Below are 26,676 nucleotides of genomic sequence, written 5' to 3' on the forward strand. Positions count from 1 at the left end.
ATTACTGGCTATGTTAGCTTCATACACCCTGGTACTCTATCTGTAATTCTGCATTTTCATCGATCTATCTATCTATCTCTCTGTCTGTCCGTCCATCCATCCAAGATCTGTCTGTCCTGTCGCTGTGTTGGTAAGTGAGGCCATGACATGGAGTACAGAGTTTTGTAAAAGCTGGAACCTATGACCCATCAGAGACAGCCTCTGAGACAGCCTCTGAAACAGCCTCTGAGACAGCGACACCTTGCAGCTGAGTCATGGCTGCTAGGCTGTTCCTGAGGGTGACTCTGTTTGGGAATAGATGACAGAACAGAACCAAGTCCATCAGGTCACCGAAAAGGCCTTTTACGGGACGCAAAGCAAACAGTCGCTGACCCCTCCTGCTCTGACTCAGCCACTGTGGTCAGCTGAGCCGTTCTACTGTTCGCCCTCTGGCTTCAGGTCAGTCACACTCAATCATTCTGCATCACGGTGATGACATCACAGATTTATCACGAACCTCACAGTCCGGTCAAGTTCACGCAAACAAAGGGCTCTATATACTGTAGTTATCCTATGTCCTTCTTATTTTACATAGGTAATGAATACTGGTTTTCAACATGACATTTGCTGCATGATAAAACTGCAATCACGTGCAGATAAGCCAGCGAATTGTCAGTATGCACACACATGCGTGGACTGTGCATGTTACACCACGGAGAGCGCAGGAAATTTGACCAACATATTAAAGTGTAATTAATGACAAACCAATCACAATTGTAATTCCCATTTCTCCCACAAAGAATTTTTTTCCTATAGTGATTATTTTTTAAAGTGCAGTAACTGGTATTATAGCTGGTGGTGTCTGGTTTCACTGGGGGATTCAGAATTCCCACATCAGTGTGGTGCTTCTACAAACCAGTGAAGACTTTAAATGTTGAGAATTGTTTGACAATTCTGGCTGAAACAGCAGCCAAGGTAAACAGGCGTGTGAGTGCGTGTGTGTGTGTGTGTGTGTGTGTGTGAGCGCACGTGCGTGAGCATGCAGGGGAGAAAGGGATTTGGCAGCAGACGACTCTCTAGAAAACGCAGAGAATGTAAGAACCGCCTGTGAACTCTTTCCAGAGCCGCTCTGTCATTTCCTTAGCGACTGAAAACAAACATTCTCACTTTCATGGAGGAAGTGACTCAACCTTAGCATTCTGTGATATTCCTGGGCTTAATAAACTGACCTCCCCACCTAAATTCCTGCATACTGTAAATAAGTGAAGGTTTTCACCTATTTAAATTTCATGAAGTACTGTGCATGAATAGTAATGCTACCACAAATTCTCAAAATGCATAATAATAATTTAATATGTCTCTGCAATTAAGATGCACAGGCCTACTCTTCCATTAAAGTGTACTGTTTTCAGCAAAAAAACGCAATGAATTATAAACAATGTAAAATTATCTAATGTGTCCTAAGCACGTCAGTTTGGGTTCGCTCAGGAACCCGGAGCTTTAAAGCCTTATTCCTGGAATGGCCGCTTAAAGGTGGTGATGACGGTAAATTAGCATCGCGGAGTGACAGGCACAGCTGTGTCATTATCGTTGCTGATCTGGGAGGGGAAGGCAACCGGAGAGCCCGAATCGCTCCAACAACGGGACCACTTCTAGCTAAACTCCCGCTGCCTGGCTTGTCGCCAGTCCCCCCGCACCGCGGCGCAGCGCCGGCTCTCCCTCGCTTTCTCTCTCCTTCTTCTCTCCCTTCTTGCCAAACTCTCAGACACGCTCATTCCAGCCATCCCGGGCAGCAGAATAAGACGCTGAAAAAAAACGACCCAAGAAGGGCCATTTAACTTTAGATGATTCACTTCTACTTCTTCGGATCACTTTTATATATCTTAATGCTTTTTAGGCGTTGCAGCATTGTTATTCGGAAAGACGCTACTTAGAGTTTGTTTTTTCTTGCAGGGAAGGAGAAAAAAAAAAGCAAACTTTGTTTTCCTGCTCGATCTTTTAAGAGGCGAGTTGAGCACATTGGCAGCTCCTTTTTCCGCCGTGGCGCAGCGAATTTTAACTGGGGAGAAAGAGGCAAAAAGAGGTGGTCGGCACCGGATAGAAGACGTCTTTGCTGGGCACCTTTCAGGCTCCGTGCGCTGCCTCCCCTCACCCTGCCGCGGCCCCGCGGAGTCGATAAGGATGCCAGCATGCCCCCCCTGACCATCTCCCATCTCTTTCTCTTCTGGCTGGGTGTCCAGAGGCTGGCGTTCGGCGCGGAGCGCCCGGCGGGTCTGGAGCGCTTCAAGGTGGTCATCGCTCCGCTGATCTGCAAGCGGACGTGCCTGAAGGGACAGTGCCAGTACACCTGCGAGCAGGGCAACAACACGACGCTGATCGGCGAGAACGGCCGCTCCACGGACACGCTTACCGGGCCCGGCTTCCGAGTGGGTGCGTAAATCACGGGGCGCGCCACGGCCACAGGTTCTTCAGTAATAAAACTTTTATCTTTAAAGTGACATAAACATTAGAAGTATAATAAAACAAATGGGAAAAATCATGAAAAAGTTGTTTTTTGCACCAGGAAAAGTTTAATAAAACTATGATCCAAAGAGTCGCGTTTTACTTTTAAAGCAATTGAGGTCTTAAATTGTTATACCTCATCAAAAATCGTAACTACTTTTTATCTTACTGTAATTGTACTGTAGGTCTTGGCGTAGAGCACACTTGAAATGATGTTTTTATTTTGTGGTTTTTAGTTTTTGAAATAAATGCTTTTCTTAATTGTCAACTCACGAAATATTAAATATTGGCAAATCAATAAGCTCATTACATGCTTCAGTGAAGGACGCTGACAGTTATCCGACTGTCGACCGGTATCACTATAATAGGCTGGATCACATGCATTAAATTTACAATCCATTATGTAATAATTTGCCTATTTATAAGATTTGTTAACATTTTAAAATATTCCTCCTGAATGTTTGTAAAGTAGGTTCTTTAAAAACCAAATATATTTGCCAAATATATTAAATCGATGTACAGTAACTGAAATACGTTGCTGATTGATTACATTTATTAATTTTAGTAGTATTCAGGTTTGCCATTTTCTAAAGAAATGAATGAGGCACAGTTTAAACATTTTTAAGCAGTTTCTGTGATTATGTATTTCAGGAAGTTTTCTTTCTTGCAGGATTAGTTGTTTAATGTTTATAGTGAGCCCTCATTTAATATTTCATAATTTTATTTATTTTATTAGGGGTGTGATGGAGTACTGGACTGTTTTAAGGAAAACAGAAAACTGAAAAACGTGCCAGAGTTATTTTTTTTTATATTTTTTATACTGCCCTTAATTTGACCTGGTGTTTGCTAATGAAAGTCTAAATCTGACTGGATCAAAATGCAGTCACTCATTGGTGCCCACCACTGAGAGACAGTGACACGTTTGTTCTGCTTGTTCAGCAGATTGTCAGTGTAGCATGGCCCCACCCTGGCCTTGTGTGGGACAGTGTGCAGCGCGGGGTCCTGCCACGCGGTCGCCTGTTCACTGAGGGCACTGCAGCGGCTTCTGCCCGAGACTGAGAGCTGACTGGTGCTAACCCGGCCCCCCCACTCCCATAATTGCTTGGATACGATGAGCCGTGAAAAATATTTTCTGATAAAAGTATCTGGTTTTTTATTTGTTATTGATTCTATATTTGGCCCTGTTTTCCCCACATAAAGGATGCTGGAGATATTTTCTTTTCGAGTTCTTAATTATGTTGTGGACGGACTCGACTTCGCTGTAGAAATAGTGCAAAAATAAACTAGAGTGTCATGGCAAGGAAAATGAAAGGAAGTCTATTTATAAGATGAAACAGCTAGCGGGGAAGTGCACAGGGACGCTTGGGTTGGGTTTGCCATGCTCAGCTGACAGAAGCTTCATCTCCTGGCTGGTGAAAATGTTTGGTCTCATCCAGAATACAGTGAAGATCAGTCCAGTCATAATAACTGGTGTGAAAGTCTTAATTTCTACATGTCCTGTGCAAGTGACGTACACTATATGGACAAAAGTATTGGGACACCTGGCCATTACACCTACAGGAAGTTTTATGACATCCCATTCTAAATCCATAGGCATCAATATGGAGTTGGTCCCCCATTTGCAGCTATAACAGCTGCCACTCTTCTGGGAAGCCTTTCCACAAGATATTGGGGTTTGTTTGTGGAAATTTTTGCCCATTCATCCAGAAGAGCATTTGTGAGGTCAGGCACCGATTTTAGACGTGAAGGCCTGGCTCACAATCTCTGTTCTAGTTCATCCCAAAGGTGTTCGATGGAGTTGAGATCAGGGCTGTGTGCCGGCCAGTCAAGTTCTTCCACACCAAACTCACCCAACCATGTCTTTATGGACCTTGCTTTGTGTACTGGGACACAGTCATGCTGGAACAGAGAAGGGCCTTCCCCAAACTGTTCCCACAAAGTTGGAAGCATATAATTGTCCAAAATGTCTTTTTATGCAAAAGCATTAAGAGTTCCTTTCACTGGAACTACTGTAAGGGGTCTTGCCCAACCCCTGAAAAACAACCCCATACCATTATCCCTCCTCCACAAAATTCTGCAGTTGGCACAGTGCAGTCAGGCAGATAACGTTCTCCTGGTATCTGCTAAACCCAGACTCATCCATCATAGTGCCAGACATCTGAGGCTTGGCATTGCACTTGGTGATGTGTGTCCTGCATGCAGCTGCTCGGCCATGGAAGCCCATTCCATGAAGTTCCCAACAGTTATTGCGCTGGGGTTAATGCCAGAGTAAGTTTGGAACTCTGTAGTTATTGAGTTAACAGAGCGTTGGCGACTTTGACACACTATGTGCCTCAGCGCTCGGTGACCCCGCTCTGTTGCTTTATGTGGTCGGCCACTTCATGGCTGAGTTTCTGTTGTTCTTAAATGCGTCCACTTTGCAATAATGCGACTTACAGTTGATTGTAATATTTATCAGGGAAGAAATTTCACAAAATGACTTATTGCAAAAGTGGAATCCTATGACAGCACCACGCTTGAATTCACTGAGCTCTTCAGAATGACCCATTCTGTCACAAATGTTTGTAAACCTGACTGCAAGGCTAGGTACTTGATTTTATACACCTGTGGCAATGGGTCTGAATGAAACACTTGAATTCAATGATTATGAGGTGTGTCCCAATACTTTTGTCCATATATTATATATTTGTGGCAACCAGTAAACATGATCTGCCCCTTCATTCTCCTTATGAAAAAGCAGTTACTAAACAGTTACTAAAATAATCCAAGGAGTTGCTTTAATTCTGCTTTTTGTTATTTGACTGGAAGGTTTTGTTTGTCTGTAAGTTGTACATGGTGTACGGTACAGAGCGAATCCAATGGCTGTAAGGGGGGTCCGTGTGTGAAGACTCTGCAGCTCTGTGGGGTGAATCTAACTGGGATTACGTCCAGTTGTGTGGATTTGTTCCTCAGGGACAGCAGAATGAGGTCTTTTTGATGCTGTTCATTTGCCTTGTTTAATGAGGTTTTCTGCTCGCGTCTCTCTGATTCTGTGTGCGTGAGATCAGAGATGTCTGCTTCCTGGCGTGTTCGGCGATTATGCCCCCAGCTGAGTCATGCTGCAAGCTGCAGTACTTGCCCACTTTGCAAATTGTGGTCTTGGACGTAGATGACATCAGTGCTGGGAGTAAACTGGCTCTCAGCACGGATCAGACTGGAAATCTATAGGTCCGATAGCCAGTGCAGCCATAGATATCCTGAATGTACAAAACTGCTCTTTGTGCTACAGACCACATTCTCTCTGCTTGCATGACGCTTGTAACTTTTGCAATGTACGTATTAAGGAATTGAATTGAAATTGGAATTGAAATGCCTGTGTTGTCCTACATAACAATGTCTAAAGACCAACAGCAAAACTGAAAAGTTTGCAATAACTGCGCAGGGTAGCATGTTACTCAGTAGGTGTGGGATCGGTGCCCCTGTTATGGGTTCAAACACCGCAGCTGGGAGAATAATCACGTGGCCACTGGGCCCTCGAGGAGGGGCCTCAGCCTCAGACCCCTGGCTCTCTTCACCTTTGTCGCTTTGGAAAAAAGGATCTTCTGAATAAATTAATGTGATGTACAGCTGTGTCAACAGCAGCTACTGTGTTGCCTAAAAATGCTGGTCAGACACACTGCTGTCAGAAAACTTGCACTGCATTTGTCAATTCTGCCTTTAATTCATCCCCTTATGTTTTTTTTTTTTTGTAGTAAGATTACAGCCCGAGGAAAGTGGTCTCCCTTAATCACATGACCTTTTGTGATTGTTAAGCAATTTTAGTGTTCGGGATTATCAGTATACACCTACACAAGACGTATTCATTAAAATTCCAATTATTTAGCACCCATCCTATTGGGTGCTAAAGCTCTCCCAAGCCCCACCCCTTCCCAAGCACTGGTCCAATGAATGGAAAGTGTAGGCAAGAAGTTAACGTGCTACTAACCAGCCTCTCTTTGGTCCCTAAGCTCCTCCTCAGTTTTCACGTCGCGGTGACCTCTCGGTGTCAGAGGTGGCTGACGGGTTCTTTAAAATCACAGATCTGATTGAGTCTGTCCCCAGACAGCTGTGCTCCAGAGCTCTCAGTGATGGGAAGCTCGCTGGCGGTTTTGGAGTGAGGTAACTGCAAAGCTTTTCACAACGAAGGGTAACAGATTTGGATTAAACCTGGTTTGAAGTTTTCACCAACCGCCAACATGGACTTTGGGGTTGGATGAGTTGCTATGGGAACAACGCACCTTGATTACTGGAAACGGCATATTTGTAAATCAGGAAACCATTTGACAGACTGATTTCCAACCTCCGTTCAGCTTACGTTCATCAACAGATGCATAATCGGTGTAATTTTTTAGTATTTTGTCACTTAACTGTCCCTCAGCTGCTTTCTGTCATTTTTGAGTCTTGGAAGCGAATTGCGTCCACAATGATGCATTAATTGTGATGCGCGGCTGGTTTGATGTCGCCCTCTACATAATCAATTGGAGCAGAAGCAGAGTCCAAACACGTTGCTTGCAGTAGAGCTGAGCTTTAGCAAGGAGTCTACATAGCGTGCAGATATTTCCGGCATGGCGTACGGCTGTATGGCTCTTGCATCGAAGTTTTTCGTAGTTTCGTGTCTGTATGTCTTTCCAGGTCGTTACTGTAACTCACACAGCTCCCAGTGTGGTGCTCAGTTATGGGTTCAGTGCCATGACGCCCGGCGTCTGGGGAGTCCCTGGCATGTTCTCAGCTTCCACCCCCCCCCGCCCCCCCCAAACTTCTGGGAAGATAGTGAGTCATCGTCTTTTTGATGTACCTCCACAACCATACAGTAGTGTAGTATATGCTGTGTATTTGCATAGTGCTTCTAATACGTCCTCTGAAGAGTAACTAAAGGTGAAGGTACTCGGGCTCGCAACTCTTATACTCTGGGGTTCTCTTTTAGTTAGCTGTCTCGCTGGGTCTTTTTTACGTATTTATGATTTGTGATATTCGTAGCTCAGTTTAATCGCGTACTCCTCTCTGGACGGGTAGGCCGTTGTGCAAGGCACTCACATCTGTCGGGGCACAGATCTCCGCTCGTTCCTGGAAATCGTGGCGAGCATTGTGAGTGACGGCCTGCAGCAGTGCTGTTTGACGCTCCGGGGACGCGGTAATTGTGACTCGGGGCCAACAAACGCCCTCATTTGTCCTGCCCAGATGTTTCTGCGAAGGGGACAAACATCGTGCCGTTTGAGCCGCGGTGGCGGTAATCCTCATTCTCCACAATGTGCCGTAGAGGGGTAGAGGCCTCGCTATGTTGGGGGCAAGGCAGAAAAGGCCCAGATGTAGAGCGAAAATTGCTGGGCATTAGCAAGGTCTTGTTCTGTGGTTCTGGGGAGCACTTGCCCTTGTTTTTGTTTGCTTAGATGACTCACAGATACCATAACTGCTGCCTTATGTCAAATGAGTTGTTTTTGTTCCTACACTTGTTACTTGTTGCAGTTTAATTATTGCTTTGATTTATAATATGTAACGTTCTCTGTGTGTTCCCCAGAGCATTTTGGCATTATTGCAGGGAGTCCATGAGCGTGATGTCATCGGGTGTTCGGCACAGCCTGTCAGCTTGCCACTGTGGGCCGAATGGGGCTTTCCTTTTATCTTTCTCACACGTCCCTTAGATTGGCTGCAGCACAGATGTTGGACCTTATGTTAGTTCACTGATAGGTGATTGGGCATGACTGACGTATTGATCAGCCAATGAAATTGGCCAATAAACTCACCAATAAAGCATCAATGATGTTGACAGAATGAGCTCCCTTATGGGAGAAAATGCTGAGACATAATACATGTACTATCCAGGGGGATAATAGTAACATAAGTCATATATATATTTTTTTTTGTTTAAACACAGTTAATTTGTAAGGTGTTTTAGTTAAACAACAGACATACTTTAAATTTGCTCTTGTTTGAGAAGTCAACATTTTGAATGGTTTGGTGTGTCTGGTTGTCCTTGGTGACAGTCTCTGTACTGGATCAGCAGATCCTGGTCCCCTCAGGACCGGTGATGTGAGGAATGTGACCCTCCCCTCTGGCAACCAAAGAGTCACAGTGAATGTATATGTGTTTTTTCTAGCTGAATGGGGCCAGATCTTTGAGAATAGCGCTCCTGGAACAGATGTCCAGCATAGAAATCCACATGTACAGTTTCCCCTGCTTTTCCTTTGCTATGAGCTGATCCTCACTCTATGTCTGTGGAACGTGGTTTCATTCATTCCCTCATGTCTTCCGGTCCTTCGTTCTGTGTCTCCCTGTGTGCTGCTCTTTTCTGCGGCATTTGCGGTCCGGCATCATAGGGTGTTCGCTGCTCTCCCATTTGCTTAAGAGATTCAGCACTGTAATTTCTCTCCCGATATATCGACTCGAAAACAGGACTAAGTCTTGCTGTAATGTGATGTACTGCAGCAGTCTTGTTTCTAAAGCGACGGGCACTTTTTATTTATTTTTTTAATGTCACGAATTGCAAACTTTCAGCCTTTAGTTTTTCAGTTACGGCCAGTTGACCCTTCGTTTAGACCTTGGAAGCTCTGCCATTAAAAGCGGTATTAGCATTAAAACATGAAGCAATCTGTCAAACGACGGTTTTCTGCAGATATAGGTCAATACACAAAAATTCAGTGTTTTAAATTACCGTAACGCATCAGGTAACATCTCTGTTCTTCTGCCCTTGCACAAACTTAATACCTTTTTATGTGGGGGCTTTTAACGTGGTTGGTTTTTTTTTTCCCCTCCAGAACTTCTTGTATAGACGAGTTCACACATCTCGCCTTATTTGTGAGCGCTGTGCGGTTGATGTGGGCTTACACCTCAGTGTTTACACAGGTGGTGTGTGGGGCTTTAATGCCATCTGAGGATATGGGGGCGCCGGCAGGGAGTTTAGGCCAATCAGTCAATGAGAAGGAAATCCATCTGCTGACAGGCACAGCAGCACACGGAAGGTTCCGTTGGCGCGAGGCAGCGAGGACAGGGCTAATTTAAACACTCAACTCTCTGCGGACAAATTTAATTACGATTAACTGGACAGAAGGTTCCACAGTATAGTGTGAAAAAACTCAGTGAAATATCCACATTAGACTGTTGCATTGTTGACAGTAGGTGTTTCAGTGTTGGCATTAAGTTTTACAGGCCTATATTTTTATATTAACATAAGAAAAAAAAAAAAAAAAGTTTTACAACGTGTCTATGTATATGGACACTGTAATGGTAGGTGAGCATAATCTATCAAGTCAGTCCGAAGTTCTGTGGACTGCGAGTGCAACTCGCTAACATAGAAATTCATATTTTGCTTATTCATTATTAAAAAGGACTGTGACGGGTACGAATGCTTAAAAGTATGATTTGCGTGTTTAATAAGTGCTGCCATCTCACTACATTCATGTTGGAAGTATTGTTATCGAATCTGTAGTGAAAAAAAAGAGAGCAGGAGACGAGTCTTTCTGAGAAGGCGTGTAATTTCACATTCCATCGTAGCGGAATTTCAGGAAGGCAACTATAAAAGGCGGTTGGTGGGTTTAGCGTGGGGAGTCTGGAGCGACATCAATGTAAGCGCTGGCTCCTGCCAGACGGATGACTGAGGGGGCACGGGGGGTGGGGGGAGGGAGGGAGAGAGACCCCCGGGACAGGGATCTCTGGATCTTATCCCATACAGTGGTAGAGAGGCGTAGAGGATCCCATCCATTGCATCTGCTTGCCATTTTAGCTCGGACGTTTGAGGAGCTTCACAAGGGTGACCTACATGAGGGTGGTGTATTGCTCGACAGGTTAGGATGTTGTATCTTTAATCAAAAGGTTGCTAGTTCGAGTCCCGGGGTTGGCAGAGTGATGTCACTGTTGGGCCCTTGAGTGAGGTCACTAACCCCCGATGCCCCAGGGACTGTGTGACCCTCGGTTGTGTGTCACTTTGGATAAATGCTAAAGGAATACAAATGCAAGAATATAATGCTAACCTTTATGTAGGGTGGGATATGTGAAGCATCATGGAACCACAAACCGTCTGATCTTCTGCCCAGATGGTAAACAGAAGCTGTCTGTGCTCATGTCTGTAATCAGAGGCTGTCATCTCCATACCTGCTCGGCCCATCTAATTGGTGAATGTGGCGGTGCGTTTCCATGGTGAGCGAGGCCTGTTTGATGCACACGCTTAATAGGGGCCCAGTATAATCGCAGCATGTCCACGAAACTCTCAGCTTATTAAGTAGGCCGGGCCTGTGGAGATGCCCCCCGGCCCCCAAGGACCGGTCTGTGCCTCGCACCGATGCCGTGGCAACAGCGCATTCCCTGGTGTGCTGCAATCAGCGCTCCAGTGGGGGCAAAGAGAGGGAGGGGGAGAGAGAGGCGTAGTAAACACCACCCAGCAAGTCGGGGCAGTGAGGGGGCAGGGACAACTATGATCATAGTTATTATCCCATTCTGACTAATCAAAGCAGAGTGGAAAGGAGGGGGTTTGGATGGGGGGGGGGGGGAGGAGAGCAGCCAGACGTAGCTGTCGCTTGCCTATTTTAGGATGGAATAACGTGTTGCTGAGGGATCCTGGGAATGCTGGAGAACGTGAGAGAAGCGTCTGGTACACGGCGTCTGCATTCCGGTCAGGAGCAGCGGCGCCTGGTGCAGGTGCACCGTGTACTTGGGCTACGCCCCCCGGGGGCTGCCCAGCGTCATTGCGGAAAAAGCTGTGCTGTCATTCCGTAAAGTCTGGCAGAGAAACCCATTCCGGTATCCGTTCCTGAGTACGACGCAGAACCTGCCGATTTCCCTTTATTCCAGCATCCAGGTGTCCAACATGTAGAATTGACATTAGCCCTCTTTTTTTTGGGGGGGGTTGGTCAGCGAGCCAAGTACTTGGCCCCAGTCCGCCGCATTCTCCATGGCGGCTGTATTTCCTGAGCGACTTTAGCGGTGGGTGGGTGGGTGGGGGGGGGGTCACGCCTCCCTGTGTATACAGCTTCTTAAATGTTCCATAGTGCACAGTGACAATGTGGAGAACCGCCGGCCGTAATTGGAAGGCTGGCAGGGAGTAATTATGCAATGGTGGGAAAAAATGTGGCCTCATTGGAAATGAGTGTCGAACTGTATGTGCAGAGTCCCGGCCGGCTCAAGATGCGGCATGTTTACGGGTATCATTAAAACTGCAGCGGAGGCATCGTTCATGAGGGAATTGTACCGTGGGGAAGGGTTGGGGTCTGGGGGGGCGTCTTAAGAGAGCCTTTTTCCGGCCTCATGCTGCGTGCAAATCTGCAAGGAGAGGAATTTGTGTTCAGGAATTTTAGTCAGCTGTTTTATTGTTTTTTTTGTGTACAGAGAGGCAAAAAATCAGTGTGTGGCTCAGTGGGTTAGGACACTGTGCCAGTGATCAGGTGGTCATGGGGTCGAACCCCAATGTCATTGGCCCCTCCCAGTTGGTCCAGAGATTTTCCGACCTTGTTTTCTCGAAGACGTTTGTCACTTTGAATGTACACTGAGTCCTTTACTGTCACCGACAGATCTGGCTCTGTCCCTATCAGCCCGTTAGTCTGCGGGCTGTAGGTATTTCCTTTGTGTTCCTGTTTGTCTGTTGACGCTACATTCATCAGAGGCTGAATAACAAAACACACTGAAAGCTCTTCCCTTTCTGGGAAAAAGGTAACCAGCTAGCAGGGACTAAACCCTTGTCATCACCCCCCCGCCTGCTTGGGTGTTTTTCTCCTTCCTTCAGCCTTTTCACCTCTCCGGCTGCTGGGGCTCCCTTTCCGTCTGCATCCTTCACCGATAAATGCTTGACATAGTGGGAGAGGAGATCCTGGCTGCTGTGATGCAGTGCGCTCTGGGGGGGGGGGGGGGGGGGGGCTCTTTCTGATCCTAGCCCTCTGCCTTTTACAGCACTGGAAAGTGTTTTACTTCCTGCTGTTAGCAGTCACAAAAAATGACCTACACATAATTAATGCAGATCAACAAAACCTTTATTAATATAAGCCTGAATTATATATATTTTTGAAAGGTTATATCTGAGTTTCAAAACCTGACAGACATGTGTACATGACTTCATGGTTCCCCATCGTCCATGTTTCCAGGCCCTAACAGTACTGTCTATGTACCAGTAATAGAGAGCAGAACACTGATTGGGTACCGGCCATGGCATTGGTCGCTCTATCCTGCGTGTGATTGGACGATGGAGAAATCATATGTGGTCCTGTGTTTTTGGTCCAGATAGTGGAGACTGGTGGTGATTGAACAAGGCTCATGGGTTGAAGTGTTTGTCTCACAGCTAGGACTTCAGACTTCTGGCCCTGTAGGGGTGAAGATCTGGCCTTGAAGAACCTGTAAGTGATAACCAGGATGCTTACGTATCTGTTAGCAGTTTTATGCATTGAGAGAGCAGGGGTTACCTATGTATTCTGTTCAAATCCTCCATCTTGGCCTTGAAGGAGACATGCCGTGGAGTCAGTCAGATGATGGTTGTATGAGGATCGCTGGTGCTTTGCTCATAAGGGCAGAGGATGTGTGGGAAGCACAAATACTCGGCACTGTACCTTTAAGGGGGGGGGGGGGGGGTCAGCTTTTACACAGACACACCCCCAAGGCAGATATTTTGCAAAGTCTTGCTGTTTCCCTGCTGTGTATTCTGTGAGGGAGATTGGACCAGGGCTGAGCAAGGGGGCTAATTCCTCTTAGTAATACTGTTTATACCCATTACCCCCATCCTTCCTGCATTCCTAATGCTTTAACCACAACACATCTTGTTTTTTTTTTATCATATTTTACCTTACAGTGTTTTTGTATATACCTTTTTTCTATACTTCTTTATACCTTCCTTAACTGCCTCTTTCCTTCCCATCCCCATCAGTTTTTCCTCCTTCCTCATTATGCTCTTCCCCGCTTTCCTTGCTCCCCATTTTCTCCTCATTCTCCCTTCCCATAATGCACCATGCCTCTTCCTCCACAAACAATGGCCCTTTTGCTCCCGGTGGTGCTGCCAGAGACCCGCCCATCAGGTCTGTGGTCTCCGTTCCTCGCGGGGAGGGAAGCGAAACGCTGGCTTGGCTGCCGCTCTCTGCAGTCCTGCCCCATTTTATCAGGACGCTCATTGCCCTCTGTACGTCCCGGGGACCTCTGTTAAGGCAGAGCCTCACCCTCTGTCATTAATACGACTGCAGAGGGCAGCCACTCACTTATATCGATGCTACAATGGTTTTTCACTGATTGCTAAGTAATATGAAAACACGTTTATGCTGAATGGGGCTGATATGATTGTGGCTCTTACAACTGAAAATTAATGATGAAAGGGGGCGCTGTGGGGCTTAGTGATTAGGATGCTGCGTCTGTGATTGGAAGGTTGTTGGTTCCAGTCCCAGGGTCAACAGAGTGATTTCACTGTTGGGCCCCTGAGCAAGGCTCTTAACCCTAACCGCTTTCAGAATTGGCTGACCTTGCCTTTTTGAAAAAATAATTACCTAGCGCGACATCATCCCGTAAAATGTACGCAGTATCAGTGTTGCGGAGACACTTTTCAGGGGAACGGGTGTATTTGTTGCCCTACTGAGTGAGACAGCTTAGCAGGTAGCTCAGTAACTTAGCATGGTTGTGAGGGTGGACATGAACATCAGTTTGAAATCTGGTCGAAATGATGCTGTATTTACCAGGCAGGTACATTGGAATGTTTCACATATACCATCTTGCTCTCCTTAGAGACATACGAACACACATACACAGCTGAGAGCAAAATCTGGGGTCCAAACGCAGGGTCAGGCCACTTATCTACTTATCTGTCCCCCGTGGGGCATTTCACAGGGCTAAAGGCCTTGTTCGAAGCATCATCGGGACGGTGACTATACCACTGCCGACGGGATTCGAACCAACGACCTTCCAACAGAGCCCACACACCAACCCCACAGCCCCACAACTACCTAAAAATGTCTTCTGTTCTACACAATTGAACTCTTCCGGTTTGGGTTCAAGTCCTCCAGTCACCGCGCAGTTCTGCTCGGGTTCTGCTGTAGCCGGATGTTGTGGTCGTCACACCACAGGATTGATGACAGAAAACCCAAAGTGGATTCTTCTAATCCGGATGAGCAACCAGGTTGCTGGGAAGCAGCTGCTTCTCTGGTAAATGAACATCCTGCATGGTCTTGATGAAGCACCAGCTTGCTAAATAAAATTAGATGGTCTGGTTTTTTTGCACTAAAACATGGCACATAGGACTGGCCAGTTACCTGTTAATCCGTTCCTTTACAATATTTGCATTATGTATTAATAGCAATACAAGTTGCTATGCACTGTGTATATAGTTATTGTTATAATTGCAATGGATATTTATGTTACTGTAAGCAATATGTACTTATATTTGCAATCTTTTTTGTTTTCTGTTGCTCGAGAAAGACATGCAGAGTAAAGTTTTTATTGCACAGTGGAACTGATGGTTTACTGTACTAGATTTAACTCTTGGCTCTACTCAGGCGTGTATGTTGTGTAAAATTACATTAATTTAGTATATGTTTTTGTTCAAAGCAGCTCACAAGTGAGGAAAGTTTGGGATGAGAGCGCATGCTTTGTGTTATGGCCTCCTGCCACTAGGGGAGCAGTCATTATTTCCTGCTGCTGAATCACTGAGGATGTTTCACTCGGCTAGCCTCAGACACCCCTGGAGCAGTTGAGGTTGAGGACATAACTTAAGGGCTCAACACTTATGAATTACTCTGAATGATCCTGATCCTACGGAGCTGTCTGATAGGCCTGCATAGGTACTGTCTTTCCTGTCACTGTTACAGCAAAAGATTCTTCTTCAGAAGCTCAGTAAGCAGATACACCCCTGGCCTTTCCAGCCTCAAACTGCCTTCCAGAATGTGAAAGCAGCCCCATCTCACCCCAGACTTCCCCTTTGATGATAGCTGCCGCTTGTGGATAGAGTGTGGTGTAGAAAATTACATGATGTTCTGGTTTCCACTGCCAGGGTCACACACAGAGATTCATTTTTACCCCCATATATTTATGGGGGATCTGTAAGGGAGTCTAACATCTGAAACGCCACTTTAACACTGAACCCAATAACCTCACGCTGTACTCTTTGGACCAAGGCTTTGCCTGCCAATTAACTTTTTAAACTTCTACTAATCTTATAAATTTTTTGCATTAGTTGTTTTGTTGCTAGTTCAATAGCATGCAATAAATCAAAACATCTCAAACACTGGGTAATTTTTAATTAAATCTATATATAGATGTTGCTCGCTTTGTTTGACTTAAGATATTTTGACTTTACGATGTTTTTTTTTTTCTGTGATTAACTGAATTAATTTGTATTCATGCATTTGCTTTTCAATTACTGGTATTTAGTTAGTTAATCTAATTATTTATTTACTTATTCAATGACAGTAGTTATTTGCTATATCTGTCATATCATATTTGACTTACGTTTTTTTTCCCCTTACGATGGGTTCTTCGGAATGTATCCCCATCGTAAGTCGAGATGTGTAATAGGTTATTATTACTAAATATATGCAAAATCAAAGAGAGCAGATATGTTGAGGTATTGGTGAGGAACAATGTGATGTTTTGAGTTGCACTTACCTTACTCTTACCTTACACTTACTTTCCCCCTCCCCCCTCAGTGGTGTGCCCACACCACTGTATGAACGGGGGTGTCTGCAGCTCCCGCAGCCACTGCCTGTGCCCCCCCGGATTCACAGGCCGCCTCTGTCAGACCCCCCTGGCTCAGACTCCCAAAGTGCAGGGGGCACAGGGCAGTCAGCTGCCCACCTACACCCTGCAGGTCCTGCCCGACTCCCCCAGCGGCGCAGAGCAGCCCGGCCCCGTTCGTCCCATGACCCAGACGCACTCAGTCTTCACCCTGCCCCTCCCCCAGGGGGTGGGGCATCACTCTTCCGAAGGTACCCCCCAAGATTCAGCTTTTATTTACGTGCCGGATAATTCCACCGAAAACCTGGTGAATTCATGTTGCACATCACTGCACAGTTACTAAATTGATTAGGAAACAGGTGCTTATTTTCTGCTGTGATTTGTTTTGCAAGCCTATGGAGCATTTATACGTTTAGCAGTTTCAGTCATTTCGAGTATATTAGCAGACGCCTGATATTGTGGTGTTTACGTTAAAGCAGCGGAGGTGGTCCTCCATTCCTTATCATCTCCCAATTGCTTTGCATCCTTGGCATTATGTAGAGCCTGAGAGAAGCCTGGATGCTGGGAATTACGATATACCTGACTGTAAAAAAAAGACTGATTTTTTTTTGTGTTACATAAAAAATGGTCTTTAAATATGCAGACAGATTCTAAAGCCAAAATTATGGCACATTTATGTATGTATTTGAAATATTTTTATAGAACTGATTAATGTACACGAGTTCTGACATTTACATTGATTGCAAATACTTATCCTTTTCTCAAAGATTTCTGTGCTGATTTTGTTATTACAACCACCAGCTAATTAGTAGTTAACCAATTAAAGCCAATAAACTAAAACATATTTTTGGTTTTATTAAAAGGCCCAAATGACCATTGTTAAATTGTCAGATAAATGCACTTGCCTTGATCTTTATCTAGATCAGGGGTCTCAAACCCCATTCCTGGAGGGCCGGAGCCCTACACAGTTTTTGGTTCACCCTCATTTAACACGCATGATTCAACTCCTTGTGTTAATTATCACACAGCTCTTGAGCTGAATCATTTGTGGTGGAACAGGGAAAGAGCTAAGTTACACAGGGCTCCGGCCCCCCAGGACTGGAGTTTGACACCCCTGATCTAGATCTTCTGTTTCAGACCCATTAACAAAAAAAACAAAACAAAACAATGGGACCCCCCCACACAGTCTGAAAAGTCTTTATTAATCAAAACAACACCCAGGGCCAAGGGAGGGAGCAGTAAATCACGGAGAGCCTCTTCATTCTGCCCTGCAAAGAGGCGGTTCCTAGTGGCAACACATATGCTACTCTTTCAGTGGGAGCTTAGCTGTTCTGGGGCCTGTACTAACAAAGCGGGGTTACTGGCGTATCGGGGTAATTTGTCGGATTTAAGGTAGTCTGGGCAAAATGTAGGTGAACGAATATGAAGTCCATTTAAACTGTGGTACCTTAAATCCGACAAGTTACCCCGATAAGCCAGTAACCCCACTTCATAGTACAGGCCACTGGAAGGTGCCCTTTGTTTTGCCATTTTATAAGAAGGCAGAACATGAACAGGTGTTACCTAAGCATGGTAGTAGTTTACCTGCTTCTTCAGGACCATAAACAATATTTTTAACATTCACTGGACCGAATCAAAATCAAAAAATGGCTAAAAAAAACTGCTTACTGTTGGTGTTTGGGGTCATAATAACTTATCAGGGTCATAATAACTTATCATCCATCCACCCATCCACCTATCCATCCATCCATCCATCCATCCACCTATCCATCCATCCATCCATCCACCTATCCATCCATCCATCCATCCACCTATCCATCCATCCATCCGTCCATTCACCTATCCATCCATCCATCCACCTATCCATCCATCCATCCATCCATCCACCTATCCATCCATCCATCCATCCATTTATCTTGTAACCACTTATAGAATAAAATCCTGTTGTATTTCTACGTGCATGTATTGCTTTGACTGTCTGTTTTGTGTTGGATATCATATACACTGTATGGACAGAAGTATTGGGACACGCCTCTGAATCATCGTTGAACTCGGGCGTTTCATTCAGACCCTTTGCCACAGGTGTCCAAAATCAAGCACCCAGCCATGCAGTCAGGTTTTATAAACATTTGTGAAAGACTGGGTCATTTTATAGAGCTCAGTGAATTCAAGCGTGGTTCTGTCATAGGATGTCACCTTTGCCAAGTCAATTTGTGAAATTTCTTTCCTGTTAGATATTGCACGATCAACTATAAGTGTTATTATTAGATTAGATTAGATTAGATTAGATCCTTTTCTTGTCATCGTGTGGTAGTATACAATGAAATTCAGTTTGAACCAATGAACTTAGTCTAAAATGACGTGAGTAAAAAAAAAAAAAGGCCACCATCATAACATACCAACACGTCACATCTTAAAAGTCTGTATCAGTAATAGAGTGCATGTCAATGATTATAAAATCCATATCGGTGACATCACATTGTAGCAATGCATCACATCTTTATCAGTGATTGGAAAAGACCATAACACTGCATCACTCTCAAAAGATCCAGTAGGAGTCCACATAAGTGATTAGACAAAGTCCCAGTTTAATTTGTTGGCATATTTTATATGCCTGTAAGGTAGTCATCCCGAAGTGGAAGTGTTTAGGAACAGCAGAAACTCAGACATGAAGTGGCAGACCACGCAAAGTAACAGAGCGCGGTCACCAAGTGCTGAGCTACATAGTGCATAAAGTCACCAACGCTCTGTTGACTCAATAACTGCAGAGTTCCGGACTTCCTCTGCACAACAGCACAGAATCTCTGCACCAGAAGCTTCATGCAAGCCTCACATCACCAAGCGCAACGCCAAGCGTTGGATAGAGTGGTGGAAAGCATACTGTCACTGAACTCTGGAGCAGTGGAAACGTGTTCTCACAAGTGATGAATTACGCTTCTCTTTGTGGCAGTCTATTGGACAAGTCTGGGTTTGGCAGATACCAGGAGAACATTACCTGCCTGACTGCATTTTGCCGGCTGCAAAGATTGGTGGAGGCAGGATAATGGCATGGGGTTGTTTTTCAGGGATTGGGCTGGGCCCCTTACTTTCAGTGAAGGGAACTCTTAATGCTTCTGCATACCAAGACATTTTGGGCAATTCTATGCTTCCAACTTTGTGGGAACAGTATGGGGAAGGCCCTTCTCTGTTCCAGCATGACTGCGCCCTAGAGTACAAATCAAGGTCCATAAAGACATAGTTGGGTGAGTCTGGTGTGGAAGAACTTGACTGGCCGGCACAGAGTCCTGACCTCAACCTCATCAAACACCTAGAATGGAGATTGGAGACCTTCACATCCAACATCAGTGGCTGACCTCACAAATGCTCTTCTGGATGAATGGGCAAAAATTCCCACAGACACACTCCAAAATCTTGCGGAGAGCCTTCCCAGAAGAGTGGCAGCTGCTATAGCTGCAAACGGGGAACCAACTCCATATTGATGCCTATGAATTTAGAACAGGATGTCATAAAAGTTCCTGTAGGTGTAATGCTCAGGTATCCCAATACCATATATCGTCCATATAGTGTGTATTCAGTGATGATCTATCGTGTTCCTAACCCTTACATAGCATCCACGTTCCTCTGCTCTCTTTCATTTTGCTCTTTTCCTGTCTCTGTCCCTGTCCCCGTTCCTCTCCCTTTGTTTTTCCAGTGCAGTTTAATGTGCGGGTCCACCATGATCCGGACACTTCTGTCCTCATCCATCCTTTGGACCAATCGGAGGCCAAGAATGCACGGAAGCAGGGACCCCGGCAATTGCCACAGACCCACAAGCCCCGGGGCCGCTGTTTCCAGGAGACCACGCCCAAGCAGGCTGTGAGTACAGTGAGTGAGTCAATGTGACTTTTTAAGCAATTTTTTTTTTGACGGTATGTGTTCTGGTTTGTAGCGTCGCAGGATCTGCATCCAGTTTTGTTTTACTGCTTGATTCCGAAGCTATTACGCAATCTAGCTCTGGTTTTCTGGATTTCACAACCTTTGTTTTCCAGTACAGGCAGAATGTTGTTTTTAATATTCACAAAAATACTTTGTAACATATGAGATACTTAACTTCCACAAAGGGTATTAATGTATTTTACAGCATAATGTAGTTAATGTTTTCTGTCAAAAGACATATCAAAGGCTGCATCTGCAACTTTATTGAAGTTGTATGTTATACCAAAAGAGCTGTTGTATTCTGAATATATATTCTTTAAAGATTTTCAAGTAAAAATATGACTATATTTTTGTTAAAGGTCCCAAAATTGGTGATCGCTTCATGCAAAATTAACAGCACAAAACACAGGAAAAGAATAGTTTTTGCTCTCGTTAATGAGGCTGATACTCAGTTTCTATTTCGGTTGTGATGCAAAAATAAAAGTGCACTGTTGCCTTACGCCTCCAGGGTGAGGGTTTGTATCCTGCCCTGCCCTGCGTCTGTGGAGTACTTATGCTCCCCCAGTGTCACGTGGGGTTTCTTCTGCCATTTTGGTCTCCTCCTGCAGTCCAGAAACATGCGGTTAGGGGAACTGATGTCTCGAAATTGCCTGTAGTGTCTGCGTGTAGGTGCGTGTGTGTGCGTGCGCGTGTGTGCGTGCGCGTGTGTGTGTTTCTGCGCCCTGGAATCCATCCTGTCCATGCCTGGGAGCAGCCCCAACTCTCCCCCCCCCCCCCAACTCGTGAACCCCGCCCACGATAGGCGGTTGGAAGATGGATGGATGTAAAATTGCATATGCTTTTAAAGACTGCATTTCCTCTTTTTTTTATTACTCGTATGTTAACAAGCAAAGTACTGTTTTCTCTCAAAATGAAACGAGCTAATTACTGCGTTGCTGGCTTTCCCTGCCTCGTGTGTTTCAGTGCAGCAGTAACCCCCTGCCTGGCCTGACCAATCAGGAGGACTGTTGTGGAAGCGTGGGAAAGTCCTGGGGGCAAAACAAATGCCATAAGTGCCCCAAGCTGCCTTGTGAGTAGCAGCCCTTATTTCCAGGCTTATATTCTCCCCCACCCCCCCCCCCCAGCCCACCAAATCATGCCCCGGGCTAAACTGTCTGCATGTAAACATAACCCGGTGGGTGAATTCCTAATTGATGTGTTAATCATTAACTTGCCTGTTTTTATACGCAGAGGAAGTATTTTGGCCTTTTCTGGGGTTTTGTTTTTATTGAAAAATGTTTAAATACCTCCCCCCGTGTCTGGGGAATAAGTGGTACGGCCCATATAGGGCATAACTGGCCACCCACCTAAACATAGTCAGAACATAGCCAGATCTGTGCCTGGAACTCATTTACCGGCTTGAAAAGGCACAGTGATACTTACATAATTTATGAGTCGTCAGTGCGTAAAGACATTGGAAAGTCTGCCCCTCCAGATTCCGGGAAGGCGGATAAGTGACGGCCTTCTTGCACTGATGTAGTTTGGCTTTCGCTCCACTCTCCCCAGGGTAGCGCCGGTGCGGCCTGAAAATTGAATTTCTGTGCGGTGTATAATGTTTGCGTTTAGGGAAAAGAAAACGAAATAACCTTTGGATTGAGACCGTGTCCCAGCTGGAAACTTGGCTTCCATCTCTGATAATCCCCCTTCCCATCGTTCTTTGTTCCTACCTTATTTCGAAGTCAGAAAAATGCAGCTGGTTTCACACACGTGCAAATCAGCCGTGCCATTTTATCGAAAATCTCCCGTGGCTTTTATTGATGTTTTTCTTTTTTTTGGGGGGGGGTGGCAGATGGCAAAAAAAGTAAGAATTTTTCAAATTCCCAAGCCGGTTCTGTACGACCCACTGTCTCAGGTCCTCTCCTTCAAACTCCTCCAGACACTGCGGTCCATAAGCTGTCCATCATCGAGGACTATGGCTCCACCTGTCCGTACGGCTACAAGAGACTCAACAGCACACACTGCCATGGTAACTGGGACACGCCAGTTTAGGTTGCGTGAGAAAATCGAATAGTTATGTCTGGTATTTAGTGTATTCGACCATCCCTTCCTCTCTCTCTCTCCTTCTCTCTCTCTCTCTCCCTCTCTCTCTCTCTCTCTCTCTGTCTTTCCTGACATCCTGCAGACATCAACGAGTGCACCATGCAGGGGGTCTGCCCCAACGCCGAGTGCCTGAACACGCAGGGCAGCTTCCTGTGTGCCTGCAAGCCGGGCTACGTCCTGGAGCGCACGCGCTGCATAGGTGAGGACCGGCCGCAGAGGGGTCGCCGTGACGACGCTCCGCTGCCATGTGCACATCTCATTAGTGGCGAGGCGGCTCTGCGTCTGGCCTGCAGTTTGCTGTGTGGCCTTCACTTTCTCTTTTTCCCATGCAAAGTTCATCTATTTTGGCCACATATTGAGATTTAATCACCTCTGCTGTCACATTTATCATTTTCTAAATTTCCTTTCCACACATCCTGCATCCCTGACAAACCCCCCCCCCCCCCCCCCATGTGCAGAGCCCCCTGCTGAGACGGGCCCCTGTTTCCGCATGGTGAACGAGGACGGCCAGTGCCAGCACGCACTGCCCACTATGATTTCCCAGGAGATGTGCTGCTGCACCGTGGGCAAGGCCTGGGGCAGCAGATGCCAGAGGTGCCCACAGGATGGCACAGGTCGGTGGGCAGCCTCACGGGCATCTCCCTGCCCTCGGGGGTGTCATCACACCGCCATCTGCAGCTTTTGATGGAGTTTCTGTGAAATTAGCTCAATAATCAGTTTTTTTGTCTTTATCTGATTATTACAGCCAATAAATAAAGACGTTAAAAATAAGTAAACGTCAGTGAAAATGCGATGAATATGCACTAAAATACCCCCCCCCCCTCTCCCCAGCCCTCTTCAAAAAGATCTGCCCTGCAGGGAAGGGCTACACAGTGCAGAACTACCGGGAGACGGTGTCCTTCCTGCCGCAGCCAATACCCCCCGCCCTGGACCACCCAGGTGGGCGGGGTTCTCTCGGGTCACATGCTCCCTCAGACCAACCCGAACACAGTTGCATTCTGGGATGATTTGAAACAGACCTGGCTGTTCGATTGTTTTCAACTTTGAAAGGCGTTTTTAAAAAAAGTTTATTATAAACTTGCGGATTCATACACATGTACCGAGATTGACCTTTTAATTAATAACCTGTTGAATTTATCATAAAATGCACTATAGACTCCCCAACATACTAATGGCGCTTTTCCACTGCATAGTACGGCACAGCACGGTTCAGTTCAGCTCACTTTTGGGGGGTTTTCCACTGGGAACAGTACCTGGTACCTGGTCCTTTTTTTAGTACCACCTCAGCCGAGGTTCCAAGCGCGCCGAACCGTTACCAAAACGTGACGTGTAAACTCTACTGGTCACTGATTGGCCGGAGAAAATCGTCATTACTGCGTCACTGAACTTGCGACACGAGACACAACAGACCCGCTAGATTTTTAGCACAGCCAGCGAAGGTTCGGACGCACCATTTTGTTTTAACTAAAAATGGTCTTGCTGTTAAAAACATCCACATGCCGAAAATGAAGAACACCATTCCGTCGATATGCTCCATTGTTGTGTGTTTGTTTGTGGCGCATTTACGATGATGTCACGGCAATAGAGGCGGCGCAACTATAACGACACGTGAATAATCCCGCCCACTCTAAAGCGGCACTAAACTGCAGTCGAAATGCAAACCGAGCCGAACTGAGCCAAACCAAGGTGAGCTGTACTGAACCGTGCTGTGCCGTACTATGCAGTGGAAAAGCGCCATAAGGGAGATGAAACCGGTGGCAGTGCAGGTTAAAAGCAAAGACTGTTGACATGTGAGTCTCACCACAGTATTATGTAGTTGAGAAGGGAGGTCAGCGGATTAATGTAAGTTTAGTTCTTTGGCAGAACGAAATGGCGACGACCGTCAGTGAATTTCCACCAGAGGTGTAATGATATCCACCTACAATAAAAAACCTCTTGGTCGCGGTGGGCCCTGTCGTTTAGCGTGCCTGTTTTTCTCACATTTATTCCAGTTGGCGTTTCATGGTGAGGTGATTTGCATTCCGCTGCGTTCCAGCTGCACTCATAGGTCAAAGAATGTCAAAAATAGCATCTAGACCATCCAGCCTCCTACAGTCGTAGACAAAGAATTCCGTCTGGATTGGACCGGGGGATTCTGGCACGGTCCAATCCAGAGCCACGCGGCCGCAGAGTCCACAAAATATTTGACTGCTGCTTAGGAACACTTCTTCTGGTCCTAATCAATCCGTACTTCTCCACGTTTCCTACAGTACTGAGCACTGCGTTGTGAGAATAGTGCAGTGTTGCAAATTAAGTGTGGAAAATGACTTTTTTTTCTTATTCTCTCCCCTGTCTTGCCTCTCTTGCAGAAGTCAAGTTTCCACCAGTAAGTTGGACTGATATTATAGCACATGGTTATCCTGGAAGTGCGATATGGAACGTTCACCTGTCGGAGCTCCAATCACATTATGGTTTCAGCAATAAAGCTTGTACAAGCAGTGATTCCTGCCAGGACCGACATCTCAGCTGGGATAGTTACTTGCAAGAATTAACTTACTTATTTATCAGTAAAGCTGCCGTATGTTATTTACGCTTTAATTTTTATAATCTTTTTAGTACTCGTATTACTAGTAATTAAAAGTAAGTTTTCCAACCTCTTAGTAGTTTTTCTTGTGTTTTGAGTTTTTTTTTTAAGATTTTTTTGTTTTGTTATTTTAGTTATTTAGTTCAGGTTCAGAAAATAAAAATCCAGACCAAGATTTTGTTTCAACCAACTGGTTGAGTATAAAGAGTCACAGTCACAGTCTAGATGTTCTTTCTGTACCTGAACTATCCACCTCTGATGTGGAGTCTGTGTTGGTTTGGTTTGTGGGCCGTGTCACATCATCTTAATAAAGACCTGTGCGCTGATTCTCCACAGCTCCCCCCTGAGGCTGTAGAGATGACCACACCTGTGCAGCCCCTCACAGCCAGCCCCCCGGGACCCCGTATCCCAGGTACAGACCCCCGCGCCCCCCCAGGCATGAACTTCAGGATTCCCATTTGCTGCAAACCTATATCTAATATAAATTTTGTGAGACATCTTGTTCCCAGAAATCTTTGGTGGTTTAGCTCATCTCTCTTTCTGTATTTGCCTGCAGTGTTTATCTCCTCATATATTTTCATTTGGTGTAGTTGGATGCTGAATCATTCACATCCTGCAAAGACACAATACAGACTTGCTCTCAGATTTGTAGGGTGACCAGATAATCCATGTCATTGAGGACACATTGAGCTAGGATAGGATTTGTAAACTACAATTTCAATTAAAAGGACCTGGATTTCACTTAAGCACTGAGATCTTGCCGTGTGCTGATTGGTCAGTCTCCTTTAATCATACATGGGTCACTAATGTTAACGTGAAACAGCTGGATGCATCTTTCAATCAAAGAAAAAAACCAGTCAAAGCACATAAGAACAGAACTATTTAGCGAAGCAGAAGGGCTTTGCCGTTGTAAAGTAGTTTGTAGTGTGTAGACATTTAATTAGTGTGAATTGGACTATGTTTTGGCATCATCAAAAAGGCTTACTTTTGAAATATTTTAATAGTTTTATTAGTGTGGCCTTGCATAGGACAAGCGGGTATAGAAAACGGACAGATGGTTTAAAAAGCCCCATTACCCTGCACTGTGACCTAATAAGGTCGTACACCCCCGACTGTGGTTATCTCGGTGTTGAGATGTTGTTGTGTGTTTGTGGTGCTGCACCAGACCGACATACCAGGGTCTGGGCCCGATCCCCAGTGTGCTGCAAGAAGGGCCAGGGATTGCGAGGTCGGCCCGGTTGGGTGGGTTAGATCACCGCTCTGCACTCATGTCAGCTGCCTGAGTCACATGGAGAAATATGGTAGAGGTCTGTTCCAAGTAGGTGTCTGAGGGGTTTGCTGGTTATCAGCCAGCAGAATACCCATGAGGAAGAGGGTGTTCTGTTTTAGAGGAAATTATGCTTTTTCCTGGCTGTACACTGATCCAGTCTTGCATGCTAGTTCACCGCTGGGAGTAAAGCTGGCTGTCGCTCTTCTTCTGAGCAAAACGTCTCCCATCTCTCTACCCCAACAGTAATCAGGGCCAAACCCACACCCCCTCCCATTGTGGAGGTCCCCCCCGAGAGGGATACCAGCCCCCTGGAGGCCGTGCAGACGCAGCTGCCACGTGAGTGTCACAGACTCTTGGAGGAGGGCGGGCCGGCCACAGCAGGGTCAGGTGACCACACATTGGGTCATGTGACCTGACCTCTCACCTGATCCCATGCTCCACGCAGAGACCGATGAGTGCCGGCAGAATAAAAACATCTGCGGCCAAGGGGAGTGCGTCAACACGCTGGCCGGCTTCAGCTGTCACTGCTACCCCGGCTACCGGCCCCACAGCCAGAGGAAGAACTGCGTGGGTAAGAGTTGGATTGCGGCCGTGGTGTGAGGGACAGGGCAAAAAATAATATTTCATTATAGCTGCCATCTTGGGGGTAATTATGGCCTTTTTAAATTATAATTCAGAAAAGAAAAATATTAATGCATACATGAAAATGGGGTGAAGAAAACCAGTC

At 45.8% G+C, this 26,676-nt stretch overlaps 1 protein-coding gene across 3 annotated transcripts in view; it reads left to right on the forward strand.

Annotated features, from left to right (window-relative positions):
• Nucleotides 1-1,574: 1,574 nt before the first annotated feature.
• The window catches only part of LOC111859871 (latent-transforming growth factor beta-binding protein 3-like), a 47,402-nt gene continuing 22,300 nt past the window's right edge, over nt 1,575-26,676 (forward strand). For 2 of the 3 annotated variants that reach the window (XM_023842984.2, XM_072717525.1), the window contains exons 1-12: nt 1,575-2,409; nt 16,095-16,373; nt 19,814-19,977; nt 21,001-21,106; nt 21,929-22,042; nt 22,199-22,315; nt 22,575-22,730; nt 22,948-23,055; nt 24,465-24,481; nt 25,016-25,091; nt 26,193-26,285; nt 26,395-26,520. In XM_023842984.2, coding sequence (XP_023698752.1) covers nt 2,169-2,409; nt 16,095-16,373; nt 19,814-19,977; nt 21,001-21,106; nt 21,929-22,042; nt 22,199-22,315; nt 22,575-22,730; nt 22,948-23,055; nt 24,465-24,481; nt 25,016-25,091; nt 26,193-26,285; nt 26,395-26,520 — 1,597 coding nt within the window. In that variant the 5' untranslated portion in view covers nt 1,575-2,168. The remainder of the gene's footprint in view (nt 2,410-16,094; nt 16,374-19,813; nt 19,978-21,000; nt 21,107-21,928; nt 22,043-22,198; nt 22,316-22,574; nt 22,731-22,947; nt 23,056-24,464; nt 24,482-25,015; nt 25,092-26,192; nt 26,286-26,394; nt 26,521-26,676) is intronic. The other variant, XM_023842986.2, reaches the window with a different exon arrangement.

This window comes from Paramormyrops kingsleyae, chromosome 10 (genome assembly GCF_048594095.1).
Source record: "Paramormyrops kingsleyae isolate MSU_618 chromosome 10, PKINGS_0.4, whole genome shotgun sequence".
In the NCBI taxonomy this organism is placed as follows: Eukaryota; Metazoa; Chordata; class Actinopteri; order Osteoglossiformes; family Mormyridae; genus Paramormyrops; species Paramormyrops kingsleyae.